Genomic DNA, 18,575 nt, shown 5'->3' with positions numbered 1-18,575 from the left:
TGGGAGCAACCAGCTCTTTTTTGGGATGCACTGAAGCAGTGCAAGGACACGCTGTCAGCTCTTGCACTGACGCAGAATGGCACTTGGAGTTTCCCGGGGAGCATCTGAGCTGCTGGTGAGGCACTGGAATAGATTGCCCAGGGAAATCCGGGGATGCCCCATCCCTGGAAGTGTTCAAGGCCAGGCTGGATGGGGCTTGGAGCACCCTGGGATATGGAAGGTGTTCCTGCCCATGGCAGGGGGTGGAATGAGATGAGCTTCAAGGTCCCTTCCAACCCAAGCTGTTGAAGGGAACAGTTTTTGTATGTGCAAGCCCTAGAAAGGGCAGTGCTTTTATTTTGCCTGTTCATGGCTTTTCCTGCTGCTTGTCCCCTCGAAATAAAGAGAGGAGGGTTGAAGGACAGCTCTGCCTCAGTGGCTGAAGAGTGAATTGGTGCCCAGGTGGTTCCTCTGGGAGAGGAGATCACCCAGCACCACCTCAGAGCAGAGGATGTGTGGGGCTGCACCCTCCCCATAAGGACACATTTTCACCTTGCCAGCTGAAAGCTGCACTAAGAACAGCTTTTTACCATGATGAGAAAACACTGGTGCGGTTTTTTTTTTTTTTTGGTTTTTTTTTTTTTTGTTTTTGGTTTTTTGTTTGTTTGTTTGTTGTTTGGTTGGTTTTTTCCTTGAGATGAAAAGTGAAGAAAGACAAGTGAGCAGTCTTCAGATACGCCAAAAGCTGCCCCAGAGAGGCAGGGAATGAGCTGTACCCCCTGCCACGGCGATGCCTGAGCTTTAATTACAGCCAGGGAGATTTTGGCTGCCCAGCAGGGAAAACACTCTGATGGGAAGGCCAGGGAAGCACGGGAATGAATTGCCTGAGGACAGCAGAGGCTCTGTTGTTGGAGGTCTTTAAGAAAGGGGTAGACAAGCATCTGTCAGGAAGGCTTTAGACAGAGCTGATCCTGCCCTGAGGCAGGAGATGGTTGGCTTGACCTCCCGAGGCCCCCTCCAGCACTGTTTTTTATTATCTCCACTGACAACACCCCCTGCCTTGACCTTTGGTATGCTGCTTCTTGAGCCTTCTTTCCAGCAGAGAGAGAGGGGGCACAGAAAACTCATTTTTTAAAGCAGAGCCAGGATTTGCACCTCTCATGTGATGCTCTTTTTTAAAGCCCTCAGAGTTTCTCCTCAAAACCTCAATAACTCACAATGTTAGGGTACGTGCAGCTTTTTATTGCTTTAAAGTGGTCCAGTTTGTCTTTCTTTCTAAAGTTAGCTGTAAAGTGGCTAACAGACATCACAAGCACTGCACAGGTAGAGATTTTCTTGTGACTTGAGAGCCCTGGAACCCCAGGCTGACACACCAGGTAGGTGAAATCCCAAATGGGTACAGGCTGTCTGTTTTGTGCACTCCAAACATGCTCATAAAGCTCTTCCTAACAAGACCTAGACCTCGACATCTAAAGGCTAATGGGATGCAAATCATAGCTGCTTCATGAATCACCAAGCCAAGAATATTTTGGGTTGGAAGGGACCTTAAAGATCATCCAGTTCCACTCCTGCCATGGGCAGGGACACCTTCCACTGTCCCAGGGTGCTCCAAACCCTGTCCAACCTGGCCTTGGACACTTCCAGGGATGCAGGGGCAGCCACAGCTTCTCTGGGCACCCTGTGCCAGGGCCTTCCTACCCTCTGAGTAAAGAATATCTTCCAAATATTTCACTTAAAACTCTCCCTTTTAGTTTAAAAGTGTTCCAGCTACCCTAAAAGTATCTGTACTTGTAAGGAAAAAAAGTAGATCATGGCCTCAGGAGTAGCACCAGCTGTGTCAGGCACTGTTTGCACCCAGGTTAACTCAATGAAATGTAAATGTTATAATTCTCAATCCCACATATCAGATCACTTTAAGCTTCTTTTGATCCTGAACCTGGCAAGCCTATTTTGAATGGGCTTCATTGGATGACTCGTAAGTTAAGAACACTTGTGATGTCTCCATTGACTTAAAGTTTTTCTTAGAGGGGCTCTTTTCAGTGCACAATAAGCAGCCAAAAGGAGACCGAGTCCCTGCAGGGATGAGGGAAAAAAAAAGAGCAGCAGATCCTCTCCTTGCAGCCCTGCAGGTGTTTTGGGCACCAGTGTGAAATGGAAAAACTCTTTGACTTCTGCTTTTTGTGCTCTGCCCCTTTTCAGTCTCCCACATCCTTGCCTCCGTGCCAGGCTTCGGCAGGGAAACATCATATTGATTGTGATGCAGGCAATTAAATGGTGTTAATGAAGTTCAAACAAGTGTTATCATAAGCTTGGCAGCATGGAGAGAAATGAAAGGTCAGCCACAGCCCTTTGTCATTTTTCAGTGTGGTGTTGAATGCTAATGAGACAGTCCCAATTAGAACAGGCTCCCCTTTGTATTGCTTGGGGATTGCATCAAATGCTCCCAAGTTCTCCAGATTTCCAGGCTCAAAGGGGACATTTGAAGTAAACTTGAAAAGATGCAGATCTGAAGCAGCTCTAATGTAAATTCAGCAGAGCCAATGGAATTTTACTAACTGAAGTCAGATGAGATTCTGCTCTATCGTTACCATTCTTTTCCTCTTTTTATTATTTTTTAAAATGATAATTGAAAAGCCTTCACTTTGTTTTAGAACTACAGCCTGACTCTTCGTGGCTTCAACAAAAGCCAAATAGCCTGTCCCAATTTCCTGGGTTAATTGTCCTGCCTCATCAGGCCTCGTGTTCTGCAGCAGGAAATCCAAGATGTGGCTGCACTGGAACACCTTTTATCCACGTGTTTCCAGCTCTGTGTGTCTCATTTGAACAGGGAGCCTGCTTTTTCCCAAAAGCCAGACTTTCTCAGCTGGATTGTTTCAGCAGGCAGAGTCCACCTCTGCTTCCAACAATGTTATAAAAGGACTTTAATAAAATCACACAATAGTTTGGGTTGGAAGGGACATTAGAGGTCATCTAGTCCAACCCTCCTGCAATGAGCAGGGAGCATCTTCAACTAAATTTAAGTGATGCACAATAATTTTTTTTGTTGCTGTTGTCAGCAAATCCATTATCTTGAGTAATTATAGAAATGGGCACTAAAACAACCAGCCTCTCAAAATGTCATGGAAGATGTCCATTTCTTATATAGTTTTCCATTAAGTCGACAGGAAATTGCAAAAAATTGGTAAATTTTAAAGTTTCTTAATTAGTCATTGTCATGCATCCCAATTCTGAAGGCAACTCTTTACTCATCACAAAGATGTAACTGAAAACATGAGAAAATCCCACGCTAAAACATGAGCCAAACAAACAAATAAAACCAGTGAAGATTCCTGACAGTCTTGCTGTTGAAATCTTTTGGAATCAGATTTCCAGTTGACCACCCTGTGGAGGTGGACCACTGGTAAGGCCAGAAGCTGTAACTATTCCCTTGCCAATGCACATTCCCAGGTGGAAAACAAATATTTGAAGGATTGGAGGGAGCTCCTTTCATCCCTGCCTCCTCCTTCTCATGCCAAGGTCATTCCCTGCTCTGAGTTTTGTGAGTCCTAAAGGCTCCACACCAAGAAAACAGACGTTTCAAAGGGATGTCTTGGGGTAACCCAGCTCATCTCCATTTCCAGACCTCTAAATCCAGGCATGTTTTAATCCAGAGTGCCTCAAGCTGGGCACAATCTACCACTGACTAATTACCCTCTTAGAGTTTCCTCCTTGTCAAAGAAGTTTGCTTGATTTCAGGTTCTTCTGATTTTCTTAACCACTTCTTAAACTCCCTGACTTTTTATCTCCTGATTCACTCTTTGAAGAAGCCTAGTGGTCTTGAAGGATGCCATCTCCAGCTGATGCTGACTACAGAAATAGCTCCAACCAGCACTAGAAACCTTTGGATTCGGAAAAACTCCCTCAAAGCACAATCGCGGAACGGAGAGCAGGAATTCATTAGCTCGGGGTAGAACTCAAATTATATTTTATTCATCCCTGATAGGTTTTTTCTTTCATCTCCCACAGCATCCAGGTGCCACTGCCTTGAGTCAGTGGAACTGACACACAAAAATAAAAGCAGGGAGGAAGCTCTAACCATATTCCAAAACCTGCAGTCTCCCCTTGGGCTTCAGTTCAAGTTGTCAGACATCAGTGCAGATAACAACCCAGCACATGCTGGGGACAGGAATCCAGGGCTGTTTACAAGCAGCAGGAGGTGTTATGTACCTCGTTTGCAAACCCAGTTGTTTGGGAAAACTTCCAAGGAAATGCAGCACCTATTGCTGAGGACCACTGGGCACCAGGATTTAGCTCCAGAAAGTTGTAAAGTGAAATCAATAGTGGAAAAAAAAAACAACCCAAAATGGAAACTGCAGCCTTTTGTTTATCCAGAGGGAAAAGAGAAAAAGAGAAAAAAAGGTGGTTTTTGCATAAGGAAATGTCCCATTCTCCACTTAAATACCTCAGTTTGTCACTCAAATGCAGCATCTCCCAGGATAAAATCAACCCTTTTGAGATGAAAAACATTATTTGTCCACAGAAACCACGCAACCACACAGAGTGTTGCTAAAGCATCACTAGAGAATGACACCTTTGGGTCACTGTTGGTGCAAACTTGATTTCTAAATGGAACCTCCAACACTTGCTTCCCATTATCCAGGTCAATCCAGCAATCAGCCTCAATCCATACTAAGAAACTTGGACACGGTACCAAAAGTAGGTCATAATTAAGCAAGGTAGCTCATAAGAGCCTTGCAGGTTGCCTAGAAACGACATTTGCTGAAGTGTTTAACCACATCTAAAAATAATTGTCCAGACAAACCACAGACCAATGGGAGAATTGATGGAAAAAAAGCTGCCTCGTGCCGAGTAGGGGATGGAACTCTTTGATCAGCCACACTCCTGTCACAAAATGAGAGAAAATCATCCCCAGCAAAGGCAATACGGGGATTTATAGCACAGTGTGAAGTGTCTGCAGCAGCAGAGGCCTTGTACAACCTGCAGGACATGGTGTCAGTTTTAGGCTGTGCCTGGGAAGTCATCCAGAGGAAATCATTGCTGAAAGCTGGATGCGGTGCACAGGAATGATCTGTAGGATAAACCCGCCTTTGTATTTACAGAGCAGCAAAGATTCCCCATCTGTGCAGTTCCCAAACCTGTCAATAACGCCAGGAAAGTGCAGAATATTGGAAAGCAAAGCCCAGCTCCTGCTGGATGAAGAACAAGATGTGCTGTTTGCTTGTCCTGGGGGAAACCCTATGGAAAATGAAGCCCCAACATGCTGCAGGAATAGAGGTTTTGGTTGTATTCCTGTGGAGCAGCTTTGCCAGGCACTGACCCTTGGTACAGCAGATGGAAGTACAGCCACAGGTCTTGGGAGTGTGGACAAAATGCTTGGAAAGACCTCTGACCTGACATAAAATACCTGCAGAGCCTCAGCCAGCAGCCTGTCAACTGTCTGGCATCTCACTCAAAGCACAGAAGAGCCTCCAAGGGAAGTTACTGGGGGATAATTATAAATCCTGGGATCTAGGCAGTGTGGGGACTGTCACAATGGTGGTGAGAGCAGCAAACCACTTCAGACCTGTGTGAAAATCTTGAGAAGCCCGTGTGCTTCCCAGGGCTCACAGAGATCACCTCCCCTTCCTTCCTCCCTCTGCTACTTCTCAAGAGTTTCTCCTCAAAGGAAACAGTGATGGCAAACACCTTCAACTCCCACCATTAACTAAATTTCCATCTCTGCTGCAAGGTAGAGGAATAAAAGGCTAGCATGGAGAATTCCACTTAGCAAAAGTCAAAGACAAAAAAGCCCCAGGGGCAGTTTCCAAAAGTGACAGTGATGCTCCCTCCTACCTCCACCCACAAAGCAGGGCCTGATTGTGTCACTTTATGGCATTCTGTTGGAACCCTGGCTGCTGAAAGTTTCAGAATTTCTGTGCTGTCAGGCTCTGACTCGCAAGAGAACTCTGCATTGACCTGAGGCTGTGGAGAAGCTTCCAAAATGGAATGACAGAGCTGGGATTGTGGGTGTGGTGTTTGAATAGAAGTGTGTGATATCACAGGGTGGGAAACTCAGAGTTTAAGGGTTTAGAATATAGTAATATACATAAAGCTAATGTGGAGGTTTTAGGGTGGTGGCTGATCCTTCTTCTTCACCTTCTCCAGGGGTTTGGGTGGTATTTTGTAACTGGATAAAAAAGTCCACATTGCGGGCACAAGTGGTTGGTTATTGGGTTAAAAGTAAAAATAATTTAGGTGTCATTTTTTAATTGGACAGTTTATCCTTAAAAGGCCTTGTAGAGATAGATATGGGGCCATTTAGTAGCTTGTTGGAGTACTGTAGAACTCACAGCTTGTGAGACTGTAACAGAGATAAGAATTAATAAACATCTGAGTCCGAACACAAAATGCCGTCTCTGCGCGTTTAATCCCGAGCTTGACCCAGGCAGAAAAAGAAGATAAAGAATCGACATCATTCCATAGCTGAAACTCACCTTTCCACCCAGTTCTTGTAGCTGGGGATGTCCTTGGCGTAGAGGAGCTTGTTGGAGGGGGAGTCTTTGCCCAGGCGGTGCTCTGAGGTGGAGCAGGAGTCCATGAAGGTCTGGGCCACCACGGACAGGCAGGCGTCTGTGATGCTGTTTTTGTGAATGTCGAAGACAAACTGTGGGTTCTTGATCATGTTGACCCAGAAGCGCAAGGGGAGGCTGCAGGAGGGGTGGCAGAGGGGACACAGTCAGGGCACAGCTCACAGGAGACATCACAGCAGCAAATGGTGGGTGGGGATGACAGATCGCGCTGTGGATATGAGGATTCTGGGATAAACTTTGCTATGCAATTAATTCCTCCCCTACAAAGTCTAGGGACGGTAGAGACATCACCTTTTGTCCCTGTAATCCTTACAAGGCAGATTTTTTTCAGTCTTAATACAATCTTGTTGAAGGTGACCATAAATTAATGGGAGTAAAATTTTGGTGAAGACAAACACTGAATCTCTCTGTGTGTTAAGTTGCAATGGAAAGTTGACCCCTGTTGGTTGCTCCATCAGATGAAACCAGGCATTGACCCCACAAAAATTATTATGGTATGGGCTATAAAGCACTGGAACAGGCTGTCCAGAGAAATTGTGGCTGTTCCTGGATCCCTGGAAGTATCCAAGAACAGCCTGGAGGGGGCTTGGAGATAGTGGAAGGTGTCCCTGCCATGGCAGGGGGTGGCACTGGATGAGTTCAAGTTCCCTTCCAACCCAAATTATTCTGAGATTCTACACATTTGTCATTGAGGTACTTGGCTTTTAGGCCTCACAGCAATCCTCATGGGAAGGGAGGTAGGTAGAGCTCCCAGGTGGAGACTGTGAATGCTCATGCCACACCCTGTAGGACACCGTGTCCTGTCACTCTCCAGTGCTCCAGCCCAAGCCTGCGCATGATCCCAGTACCCTGAGCAGGAAGCAGTTGCTACGTGACAGGGAAAGCCCCATTGCCTCAAGGAAAAAAAAAAAAGGAACTGGGAAACAAGTATCACAGCCTTTGATATGAAAATATATCTGCCCTAACCAAGGAAATGCTATTCCAGTTGCAATCCAAAGCTTTTCCCCCCCTTTTTCTCCAAAGAGCAGCTCATTTGTATGAGATGCCCTGAGGTACATGTGTGAGATACCTCCAGCCTTTGCCTGGAGCCTTTTGTCAGGGCAGATGCACTGCAGTGATCATGGCCCAGGAGCTGGGATGTGTCACTGAGCACAGAGCCCAGCCCCTGTCTCTCTCTCAGGCAGATTGCTAAGTCTACCTTCACTCTCTGCATCTTTCAGCTCAGCAAATTCTCCTGATATTCAGAACAAACCCCCCGGTTCCTCCCATTTGCTGATTGCGTTCACAACGCTGTAAAAAACTCATCTCCAAGCCTGACAGATTTTGGGGAACAACCTTCCTGACAGAGGGTTGACACTGTGTTTTCCTAAATCTCTGTGTATTCTCCTGAGCAGCAAAATCACAGAACAAATGCAAAGGAAAGCCCTACACAGGGAATCTGGTCAGCCAAGTTCAGGAGAAGAGGGAGATGCTGGAAAACACAGAATTATAGAATGCTTTGGGTGGGAAGAGACCTTAAAGATTATCCAGGTGTGGGGACACCTTCCACTATCCCAGACTGCTCCAAGGCCCATCCAACCTGGATTTGAAAAATCCAGGGATGGGGCAGCCACAGCTTTTCTGAACAGCCTGTCCCAGGGATCGGGGAAGAATAAGTAGAAAATGACAATGAGAACCATGGAGTTGTGGGAATTTAGGCTGGGATTGGAGAGTCATCACCGGGGGGATGAGGTGGATGGGTGAACCTTGCAGAAGTCCTTGTACAGGTGTCTGGATGGCACACACACCCACGGTGAGGAGCAGAGCCTGTGTTTGTGTGCCTGGCTGTGGGGAGGGATAGGGGACCATGTCCCTGGCTGGGAATAATGGAGCCCTGTGATGTAACTTTGAGTTAATTTGATCTGATTGAACAGATTTCTTCACACTGCCCCCTTTCCCACAAACACACACACTCTGCCTTCCCCCCTCCCCCCTTAAATAAACCTCCTGCTCATTTAGGCTGAGTGGCTGCAATCAGCCTTAGATTAGTGCCGCAGATAATGTTAATAATATGCTAATGTTTCATTAGTTGAAAGCCTCTTTGGTGCATGGGGTTTCTTTTTTTATGTCACCGGCGCTGTGACAATCTGCCAACTGCATGGCTGGGAAAAGGAAAAAATGCATGAGCTGGGAGCCCCACGGCTCTCCTCTGCTGCTCCTTTTACAGTCCCCATGTTTGCACAGGAGAAGGGGAGGGAGCCATTCCCCAGGGAGCTCTTTCCAACGGGGAGACTCAGCAGAAAGGAAATTTTTCTCCACCAATCCTGCTTTTCCCACTGTCCTATTGCAGGGATGAGGAGCTGGAGCAGGGGGCTGATATCACACTTTGCCACTGATGTCACCCTTTGTTACTCATTCCAAAGAAGACTCACATCCAGTTCCAGACCCTTTAAATACTTTGTACTATTGGAGATGCTCTCCTGGCCTCCAGCTGCCACTCAGGAGAGTACAAGTCTCCTGTGGGGGCTCCACATCCTCTGAGGATGTCTTGGATACCTTAAAATTCTCAGCTGGCATGAGATACCTCTGTGTAGGCAAACAAATAATAGAGCTGGGAATTAAAACACCCAGTGCAGATGAAGCCAGTGGAGTTGAAACCTCTCCCATGCCTCCCTGGATATTCCTATGTGAGGCTGGGCATTCTGGCATATTCTGCATATTCTGCATATTCTGCATATTCCTATGCAGAGCCTGGGCACTGCAGCAATTAAAACTTCATTTTTCCTCATCAAATCCCTCACAAATCCTGCCATTTCCATGCAATACAAGGCAAACTGGGACCTGTTTAGCCAAAGTGCTATTCCTTTAGATTTTGGGATCTTCTGGATCTTCTGACTTCTCCATTGGCTTGGCAAGACTGAACCTCATCCTTTGAGCCCCACACCAGGCTCCTCAGCTCCCCCAGCAGCCAGATGCCAAACACACTTCCCTGTGCTCTCCTTCCAGCCCAGTATCCGTGCTGGGCTGTCCCGGGCTGTCCCACCCACTCACCAGTTGCTCTTCCAGGTGTGCCGCACGTGGGGGTCGTGGATGTTGTGCTTGTCTGCCTGCTCGTCCAGGAAATCAAACATGTACTTGATGGCCAGGGGGAGGGCACTGCCACGGTGGGCAGTGCTGAAGATGGTCTCAAAGAGGTCGTCCACGAATTTCTGGAGGGTGCCCTGGTGGGAGAAGGAAGGAAGGAAGGATGGAAAGTGGGCAGAGAACATTGAATTTTGGTACCCCACTGAAAACAGGGCATGTCTGTGGATAAACCAAGGTGTGATTGAAAAGTGGGAGCCATCTAATATCAGTTAAATGTAATATCAGACACAACCTGGGAATTTCAATACAGGTGTCTGTAAGCAGGAGTGTTTATCATCACAAGAACCTTTACACCTCATTTCCACACAGATTCCTCTCTCTGCATCCCATCCTCACTGCTTTAGTGTATCCATGAGACAAAATCCAGCCATTTTCCAGGCTGGCTTTCACCCAGAGCCATCTTTTAAACTGGGTAGAGAAGTCTGTAGAAGGCTGCAAAGCACAGCAGAAGGTCATGGAGACAAAAAAGACAAGAGAACCTAGAGAGGTGGGTGGTTAATGTGTGACCAGTGTCCTAAATAACACAAACTTCATTCCCAAGAGCCCTCCTCATCTTTTATTCCCCACTGGAAGGAGAATCCCAGATTGAGGGCTTGGAGAGTCACCCTTGTGAGGACAGTTGACTTTTAGCAGGAAGGAGGGGAGCTGGAATATCTGACGGTGACCAGGCTTGGAGAAGGGGACAGCTGAGGAGTTCTAGGCTGGGTTTGGGGTGGAACCAGGCAGGGCACATTTTCTCTGTCACCAGAGCTTCACAGGCATTTATGTGTGGACAAACAGCTGCTAAAATAACAAAAAATCAATTGAATCTCCAACAAACATTCCCTGAGATGAAAAATTTCCTCTCCTGCAAGATAAAACTCTGCCCTTTCTCCAAGGACCTAGGGAAGAAATGTCTCCTTTCTAGAAACAAAGCCCCAGGTTCCACCAGAGTGGCTCAAGTTTACCTAGAGCCAACAAACACTTAATTAGAAAGCTGGTGTCTCTGGCTGATTCACCACTTGATTTATTCTTGGGGAAACAATCAGAGGCACCTTTTGTTTGTGTGAACTCCTGCAGGGTGAACAAAGCCCTGCAGCACATCTGACTCAGAAAGGGCTCAGGAGGGGAAATCCTCTTGGTCTGACATGGGAGAACTGCCCTCAGGTTCAGTTCCTGCGGGGAATTAGTTCTCTACATGCTCACCCTCACAAACGCCACAAAAAACTCTGAGGCCTGCAGGGAAGAGGCTCTTGGGTATCAGAGGTCAGGGATTTACCAGAATAAAAATCATTGTTAGTTTAACAAAGTATTCCTGGGGATTGTATTACAGCAACTGCTCTCTCTCTCTCTTTCCCTCCCTCAAACAGTCACAATGAGAAAAGAAAATTGCTCAGCCCAAGACGGGAAACAATAAAACCCCAACCTTCGTACTCTTTCTGTTGCTGTGCAGGTTTTGCAGCTGCTTTCCTGACATCTCCACAAAAAATCCCCAAAAAACAAAAAAAAAAAAAAAAAAACACAAAAACAAAAAAACACCACACACCCACAACAACAAAACAACAACAACAATAAAAAAAAAAAAACCAAGCAAAAACCCAACCCAAGTGTTGAGTTTGTGACCCAGAACAGAAAGCAAAAGCAGTTCAGTGGTGGGGCTGCATCCCCAGACAACATAAATCAGCACCAGTCCAATGCTTGCTGGTCTACACCAGCTGGGGCCTGAGCCCTGGAGAGCAACACTTTCATTTTCCAACATTTTTCACATGCTGTGTGATCCATAAAAGCCTCCTGATGCCAGGGAATGGGGCATGGACCAGGGGCTAAAGACAAAGCTGCCTTTCCTCCAAATCCCTCTGCAGCTCAAACAGCCTGAGTGAGGCTGCAGGGAGAGCCAGACATCAGAGGCAAAATGAGCTGAGGAATAAATGAGCAGGTAAATCTGGAAAGTAGGACTTAAACTACTGATGGAAATGTGTCTGATGGGCAAGCTCAGGCAGCATTTGCATGAACACATGAATTGTGTTTGTGCCTATTAATACCCTGAAAAAAAAAAGAAAAAGTTACAGATGTATTTGGAGACTCAGGTCAGGATGTCCCTGCTCTGCCCCCACTTGATTTAATCTGTGTTTTCTCTCTGTGCATGCTGAGTTTTCATGTCTCACTGTAAGGTCAATGTAACCCTCTCCAAGTCATCAGCACTAGAGTCTTTATTGGCCCAGGGAAAATGTGGAGGATGATTTGTACCACAAAACTCAGGATTTTGTGGTATAGGAGCCATTTCAGACTGTGAGGCCTGACACATCTTTGGAGCCTGCTCTGAGCACCTGCCCTGGGTATTCACTTGTTCAATTTTGGTGCAAATTACAAACCAGTATAATCAAAAACTCCAGCACCTCCTGCTGTGCTTTTCCCACCAATCTCATGGCCCTGGATTGTTACTCCTCATTGCTTTTCCAGTGTATCTTTTTTGACTCTGCTTTCAAAGCTCAAGCTCCTCATCCACACACTCAGAACTATCCCCTTGCTCTATTTTCCTTCTATTTTCTCTTTATACCCAACTTTGGCATCCTTCGAGTGGCCTCTCACTTCTTGCCGGCAGGAAATTCCACCACACTCCCAAACCCCCCAGTCCCCCGCCCTCACCACATACCTTGGTGGCCAGCAACCTGGTCAGGTAGATCTCAGAAACCATCTTGCTGCCTCGGTCTCCCTCTTTTTGGTCTCCGTGCTCGTGGTTCTTGACCAGGTGCCACATCTTGACGCCGCTCTCCAGGTCGGGGGTGATCATGGGCGTGCGCGAGCGGAGGCTGTCGGGGCTGCCCGTGTAGCGGATCATGTTTTCTGCAGAGACACAGAAACAGGGGTCCCCACCTGTCTCAGCAGCTCTTGGGATGGGGGTTTTCAGGAATTCTGCTGGTGACGTGCCACCAAATGTGTTTTTCAAAGCGTTGTCTGCGTGGTTGGCTCAGCAAAGGCGAGCGATGCCACCGAGCCAGGTGTGATGTCAGTGTCTACACTGCTAAATTAAATGAAGTTCAAACACTGATTTCCAGCTGTCCATAATCTTTACCTCTTGTCATGGTCCCTGGCAAGTGACACTGTCACTGTTACACACTTTGGTTCACAGGGTACCACCAGTTCCTTTTGGTAAACAATTTCTTATGTGACAAAAATATGGGTTTCCCCTATTTCATCCATGCCATGCCATGCTGCTTAACATAAAAATATTGATGTCTCTAATGTGATCCCCTGTTTAGCTCCTTATCCCCAGATTTAGAAGGAGTTGCCTCCCCTTCCCTCCCTTGGCAAAGCAAACAAACAATTCCTGCCCAGTCATCTTCCCTGCTCCAAAATCTTGTTTTAACAGAAATCAGCCAGAATCCCAGGTGGGCATCCACAAATTTCCTCTCCAAGAATACTTTGAGCCTCCAAATTTTACCTCTCTTTGCCCCTGAGTGATGACACAAGGCATTCCCCTCTCCCTGACCTTCCAGCAATGTTGCCTTTTCCAACCATAATTATCAGAAGTGTTGCACCTTTCTGTAGCAAGATCTGAATCAGCCTCATTAATGCATTACCAATCTCTACATATTAATTATCAGATGGAATATCCTTTTTCTCTCTGGATGCTGTTTTCTTAATTGCAATTAACAATCACTTTTTGACCCACCACATCTTCTCCTCCCCCTGCCTCCTTCCCTGTTCCCTCCTCCTGAAAAATCAAATGGCAAAAGAATTAAAGAAATCCAACAGAAATTAACCCCCCTTAAGTCTTCCTTTCCAAAGGTCACTGTGTCTTTCAGTAATTGCAACAACATGGCAAAGAGGATGAATATTAATAAGGATCATGGATCATTTATGTCCTTGGAGAAAGTGGAAGGGGGCACCTCTGGACATTGAGTAACTGCACTTTCCCTTAAGATAAAGGGAGTGAGGAGGATTTGAGATGCTTCCATAAATTAAAAATATGAATAAAGTGATATGACAGCAGCATTCAGGTTGGAGGGGGGTTTGCAGCACCCTGGCTGTGCATCAGGGATGTTTTGCTTTGCTGTCCAGCATCACCTTAGTGAGACACGGGCTGGATGCAATTCTAGAGCAGGGGAGGAAGGTGTGGAGGGGTGGGTGACACTCAGGAGGTCCCTGTTTGGCCCTGAAGGGGAGTTGCCACCTGGTGTCCCTTCCACAGCTGTGTCACTCTCAGCTGCCTCATGGGGACAGTGGGAACAACAGTCCACTGCTTTGAGATCTGCTGATAAACTCCTCAAACTCTAAGAGTGACATTTGGTGATCTAAGAGGGAGGCAGTTAATTATACAGACTCCTCCCTTCATTAATGAGGGAGGAGAACCTCCCAAGAGCAACCCAACCACTGGGATCAACACTCTGAACGAGATGCCAGAGTTTTTACATGGCTAAATCCTCCCCCCCCCACCTCATTTCACCAACTAATCATCTGCCCCATCATTCTCCCTGCTGGTGCTCAGAGTCTGGTGGCCACTGAGACGTTTGGGATCTCTTCCCAGTGCTCTCCCAGTCCATCCCAGCACACAAACCCTTACCATACTTGCTGGCTGACGTCCGGGACACCGTGGAGTTGTTGACTGCGTTGTAGGCAGTGACTTGCTTGGAGACCAAAGCCACCACAGATCCATCTGGGACCTGCATTGAAAAAAGGACTGGGTCAATAAACTTCTGGAAAGGGGCTGAGGACCATGCCCAGGGCAGTATGAGCTGCAAATCAGTGTCTCTGTAGGCAGGGCACAGTTTGCCCTTAAAGCTTTGATTTCTTTCTTCGTTGAGTTGGTCTAGTAATAAAAAGGGACAAAATCTTCTGTTACACAGCCAGAATCTGGACTTGGACAAAGGGACAACTGGTGACAAACAGATTCTGCTCCCTCCAGGCCCTGATTCAAAGCCCAGTGACGACAATGTGAGTCACTGAGTCATTTAGGCTGGAAAAGGCCTTTAAGATCATGGAGTTCAACCATTAACTCAGCCCCACTGTGTTCACCACTAAGCCATGTCCCCAAGGGCCACATCCAGAGGCCTTTTAAACACTTCCAGGGGTGGTTTTTGCATTAACCTCAGTAAATCTGACGATAGATTCATCCCAGGGAAGCTCTTGGGCAGAGCAGGAGCATGAGAATAATAAAATCATCTCAGCTACTTCAAACAGGCTTGGCTGACCCATTACGATGTAAAACCAATGTGAAATGTTCCATTCCTTCCTGCTGGACTGCAGGTGATATCTGGGTGCCTGGGTCAAAAATTCCTGTCTACAATTTTCCACTATGATCCTGTCAACCTCTCACCTTTCCCTGTGACAAAGGCACTGCTGGCCTGAAGGGACAGCCACAACTTCTTTCTCTTTGTGGTGTCAGAGGGTGGAAAAGCAGCAGGTTTGAGTGGCTGATGTCCAGGATGTCGTGGGACAATGTTTTGAGGGACCACAGGACTTTTTTAAAGGAGCCAGACTTTCTGTTTCTACAACAAGGCAAATCATGTGGGTCCCATATCAGAAATGTTAACAAGCCCATGGCTCAAAAGAGCCATATCAGGAACATCTGTGATAAATAAGACATCATAAAGAGGAGATGGGTAAAAAAAATCCCTTCTAACGACATCTAACTCTTGTCTGTGTAATAATAATAATAATAATTAGCACTTGCATGGAGTTTTTCATCTTCAAAGCACTGCAGAGGCTAATTAAATAGCCCCTCAGCTATCACGAAAGGCAATTATTGGCTCTTTGTAGTTTTAGCCCCACACCACAGATGGGGAAACTGAGGCAAAGGCAATCTCAGTGTCTGTCCCGGCATGATCTGTGTCAGCCTCCAGGACAGCCAGGAAAATGATGTTTCCTGAGGACCTGGCCCAGCTCATCATACAGCTGGGAGCTCATTGCCTGAAGCAAAGAAAACACAGAAAAAGCACAGAGAGGGAAGAAAATTATGCCTGGTTTGTTGATGAAATAAAGCAGGAAATGTCCTTGCTCTGTCTGGGGGAAAAAAAAAATCAAAATCAGCCAGCAATGCTTCAGTCAATCTGAAGTAAAAGTTTTGTTTCCTTTCCAAATTATTGCTTGCTGCCTCCTCAGCTCAGCTCTTAAGTGACAAGAGAAAATAATCTTGTTATGAAACAGAGGTTGCTGAGGTGTGATGGAGGAAATGACAAAATCGTCAGCATCGGATTAAATTTAATGAGGTCTTTTCTGTTGGTGTTTTTTTCCAAGGGAGAAGACTTTGACCAAAACTTCACTTTTTTCATTAAATCTACGACTTGTGTAAAACATTTTCAGACATCTCTAACCCTCTCTTATGGATTTCCAGGTCATGCAGGGAGGAAGGGAAGCAGAGCAGGTCACCTGGACCAGGTTAAGGATCAAAAAGAAAAGCTCCTTAATAACAACTCCACTGCTCCATGGTCTCCAGCCATGCTGTTTTCCACCTCCCTTTTCCAGTCACCAAGCCTCCCTCTTTCCAGTCTTCCCTCTTCTATCCTTCTGAACTCTGCTTGCATTAACAGGCCATGGATACATTGGGAAAAGGGGCATAGAAGGCCCTGGATTTGTTTGTCTACATGAGAAATGTTAGCTTGTGTTGTCCTCATCTTCTCTTCACCACCTCCACTCAGCAGGGGTGTCCTTTGAGAGGGAAAAAAGATTTTTTTTCTACCCTTGGCTTCCTCTCTAGTGCTGTTCAGGATAACTGGGACAAGGACAGGAGGGATGTGCTCAGCATGGGAGTTCTGCCCAGTCACTGCCCACTCAACCACTCTTTACCTCTGCATCTTAACATAATGAAAATCACAGAATTATTAAGGTTGGAAAAGACCTTTAAAATCATCGAGCCCAACTGTTCACCCAGCTCTGCCAAAGCCACCACTAACCCACATCCCCAAGTGCCACATCCACAAGTTTTTGAACGCTCCCAGGAGTGCTGACTCCACCACTTCCCTGGGCAAGACAGTAATATTTTGCTTTTTGTTTTGCCAGAAGGAAGACCTCACTCCTACCCAGCCTCTCCCACAGATACCTGGTAGTGTGCCAGCGTGTTGAGTCTCTTCCAGTCGTTCTCTATCTTGGTGGTGATGTCCTCATCCTGAAGGATCATCCTCGCCCCGCTCGCCTGCCGCCACTCTGCAAGGAGAAATAAACAAACAAACAAATAAATGAGACAGGTGTCACCTTTTTTCCAGCCTGGAAACGAAACTCGAGACAATTTTAGCAATATTTAGTAAAATAAGAACAGATCTTTATTTGAAGGGCTTCAGGGGCAGTTGTGGAAAGATGTCCACAAAAGTCTGCCCCTCCCAGGGGTGAGTATGATTGTATAGGTTTTAGGAAATTAGCATAATTGATGAAAAAGCGTCAGTTAGGAAGACAAGTGGTGATGCAATTCCCCACCCAGGCCAAACCCCTTCTCTGGAGCCCCCCATGGCACTGGCTGTGCTTTGTCCATGAGAATGTAACTCAAAAAGTTGCTCTCGACCTTGGTTCCCAGGAAGAACCAAGATAGCCCTGCACCTCCTGGGGAAAAGACTTTAACCAAAACTTCACTTTTTTCATTAAATTTCTTTTTTTTCCTTTTTTTTTTTTTTTTTTGTAAATTTCATTACTATTTGTCAGACATTTTCAGACATAGGCTACAGAGCTACCAATATATGTGTGAATTTGCAGAAGTTACAGAATTCACAGAATTTGTAGAATTCCCAGAATGACTGGGTTGGGAGAGACCTTCCAGCCCATGGAGTCCAGCCCAGCCCAATAGCTCAGGCAGAGCCTGGCCCCAGTGCCACATCCAGGCTGCTCAAACACCCCCAGGGATGGTGACTGCACCCCCTCCCCGGGCAGCCATCCCAGAGCTTTATCCCCCTTGCTGGAAAAGCTTCTTCCTGATCTCCAGCCTGAATTTCCCTCGGCCCAGCTCGGGCTGTGCTGTGGCTGTGTCAGTGCTGCTGGAGGCAGAGCCCAGCCCCAGCTGAGCACAGGCACCTTTCAGTGCTGTGATAAGTGAATAATACAGGGAACATAGAAAAAAAAAAGGAAAAACCAAATGGCATCACAGGGACAGAGCCCTGTCACTCCCTGTGCCCAGAATCCACGTGGACACACCTGCATGGGCACATCGCTCATCACCTCTACACCCTGCTTAACTCTTAATTTACTCAGCTCTGCTCAGACTCCAACACGGCTGCTCCCAAAACCAGTTGCCCTTGCCCGTGTTTGTCATCCCTATGGGGCAGGAGCAAATGCCACTTGTTCCAGGGACAGAAATCCTGGTGCTCTCTCCTTTGGCAGCACAGAGCCTTCAGCAGTGCCTGAGATCCGTGTCCCTGCGAGGACCCAGCCCAGAGAGGGCTGCCCTGGGCACAGCAGAGTCTGGCTGGGTACAGAACCTGTGCTGGGCTCAGCTCATGCCCATTGGCGCTCCCAAAATTCTTCTTGCATCTCAAATCCACTATGGGCAGCAGGAAGCCTTTCGGTACAGGCATAGTGATGTCCACACATTTTTGCTTTTTATATATTTTTCATATGTTTGTAGCTCTGTAGACTACTATTCCATACTTACACAGCTCCCAGGATTTTCCCTGCCCTTCCTCTTAGATTTTAAAATAATAAGCTAAGCTTCTAACACATTCCTGAAATACTATTTAGTCTTATTTTCAAGGAGAGGACCTACAAGAAGAATATTTTGTTTTCCAGTCGGAATCTGAGAAGACACAACAAGAAATGGGGCAAAGAAGCCCTGGATCAACTCCAATGGGGCAGAATCCAGCGGAAAAATTACCTATTCAACTGTTCTTTTAATTGGCCAATGTTTGTGAGATATGATAATTTATTAAACTTATTAAACTTGTAGAAAGGCAATTCTGGGTGTACCCATGATCACTGGGATTCCTGAAAGCTTCCAGATAAAGG

At 46.5% G+C, this 18,575-nt stretch overlaps 1 protein-coding gene across 3 annotated transcripts in view; it reads right to left on the bottom strand.

The window, feature by feature from the left end:
- PLXNA4 (plexin A4) overlaps positions 1-18,575 on the bottom strand; it is a 451,266-nt gene that overhangs the window by 11,505 nt on the left and 421,186 nt on the right. For all 3 annotated transcript variants that reach the window (XM_064421667.1, XM_064421666.1, XM_064421669.1), the window contains exons 26-30: positions 16,690-16,793; positions 14,215-14,314; positions 12,304-12,494; positions 9,579-9,748; positions 6,453-6,665 (exon numbers count right to left, since the gene is read on the bottom strand). In XM_064421667.1, coding sequence (XP_064277737.1) covers positions 6,453-6,665; positions 9,579-9,748; positions 12,304-12,494; positions 14,215-14,314; positions 16,690-16,793 — 778 coding nt within the window. The remainder of the gene's footprint in view (positions 1-6,452; positions 6,666-9,578; positions 9,749-12,303; positions 12,495-14,214; positions 14,315-16,689; positions 16,794-18,575) is intronic.

Source organism: Passer domesticus, chromosome 5 (assembly GCF_036417665.1).
Source record: "Passer domesticus isolate bPasDom1 chromosome 5, bPasDom1.hap1, whole genome shotgun sequence".
In the NCBI taxonomy this organism is placed as follows: Eukaryota; Metazoa; Chordata; class Aves; order Passeriformes; family Passeridae; genus Passer; species Passer domesticus.
The sequence above is the reverse complement of the archived record's forward strand: the minus strand, read 5'-3'. Positions and strand labels throughout refer to the sequence as shown.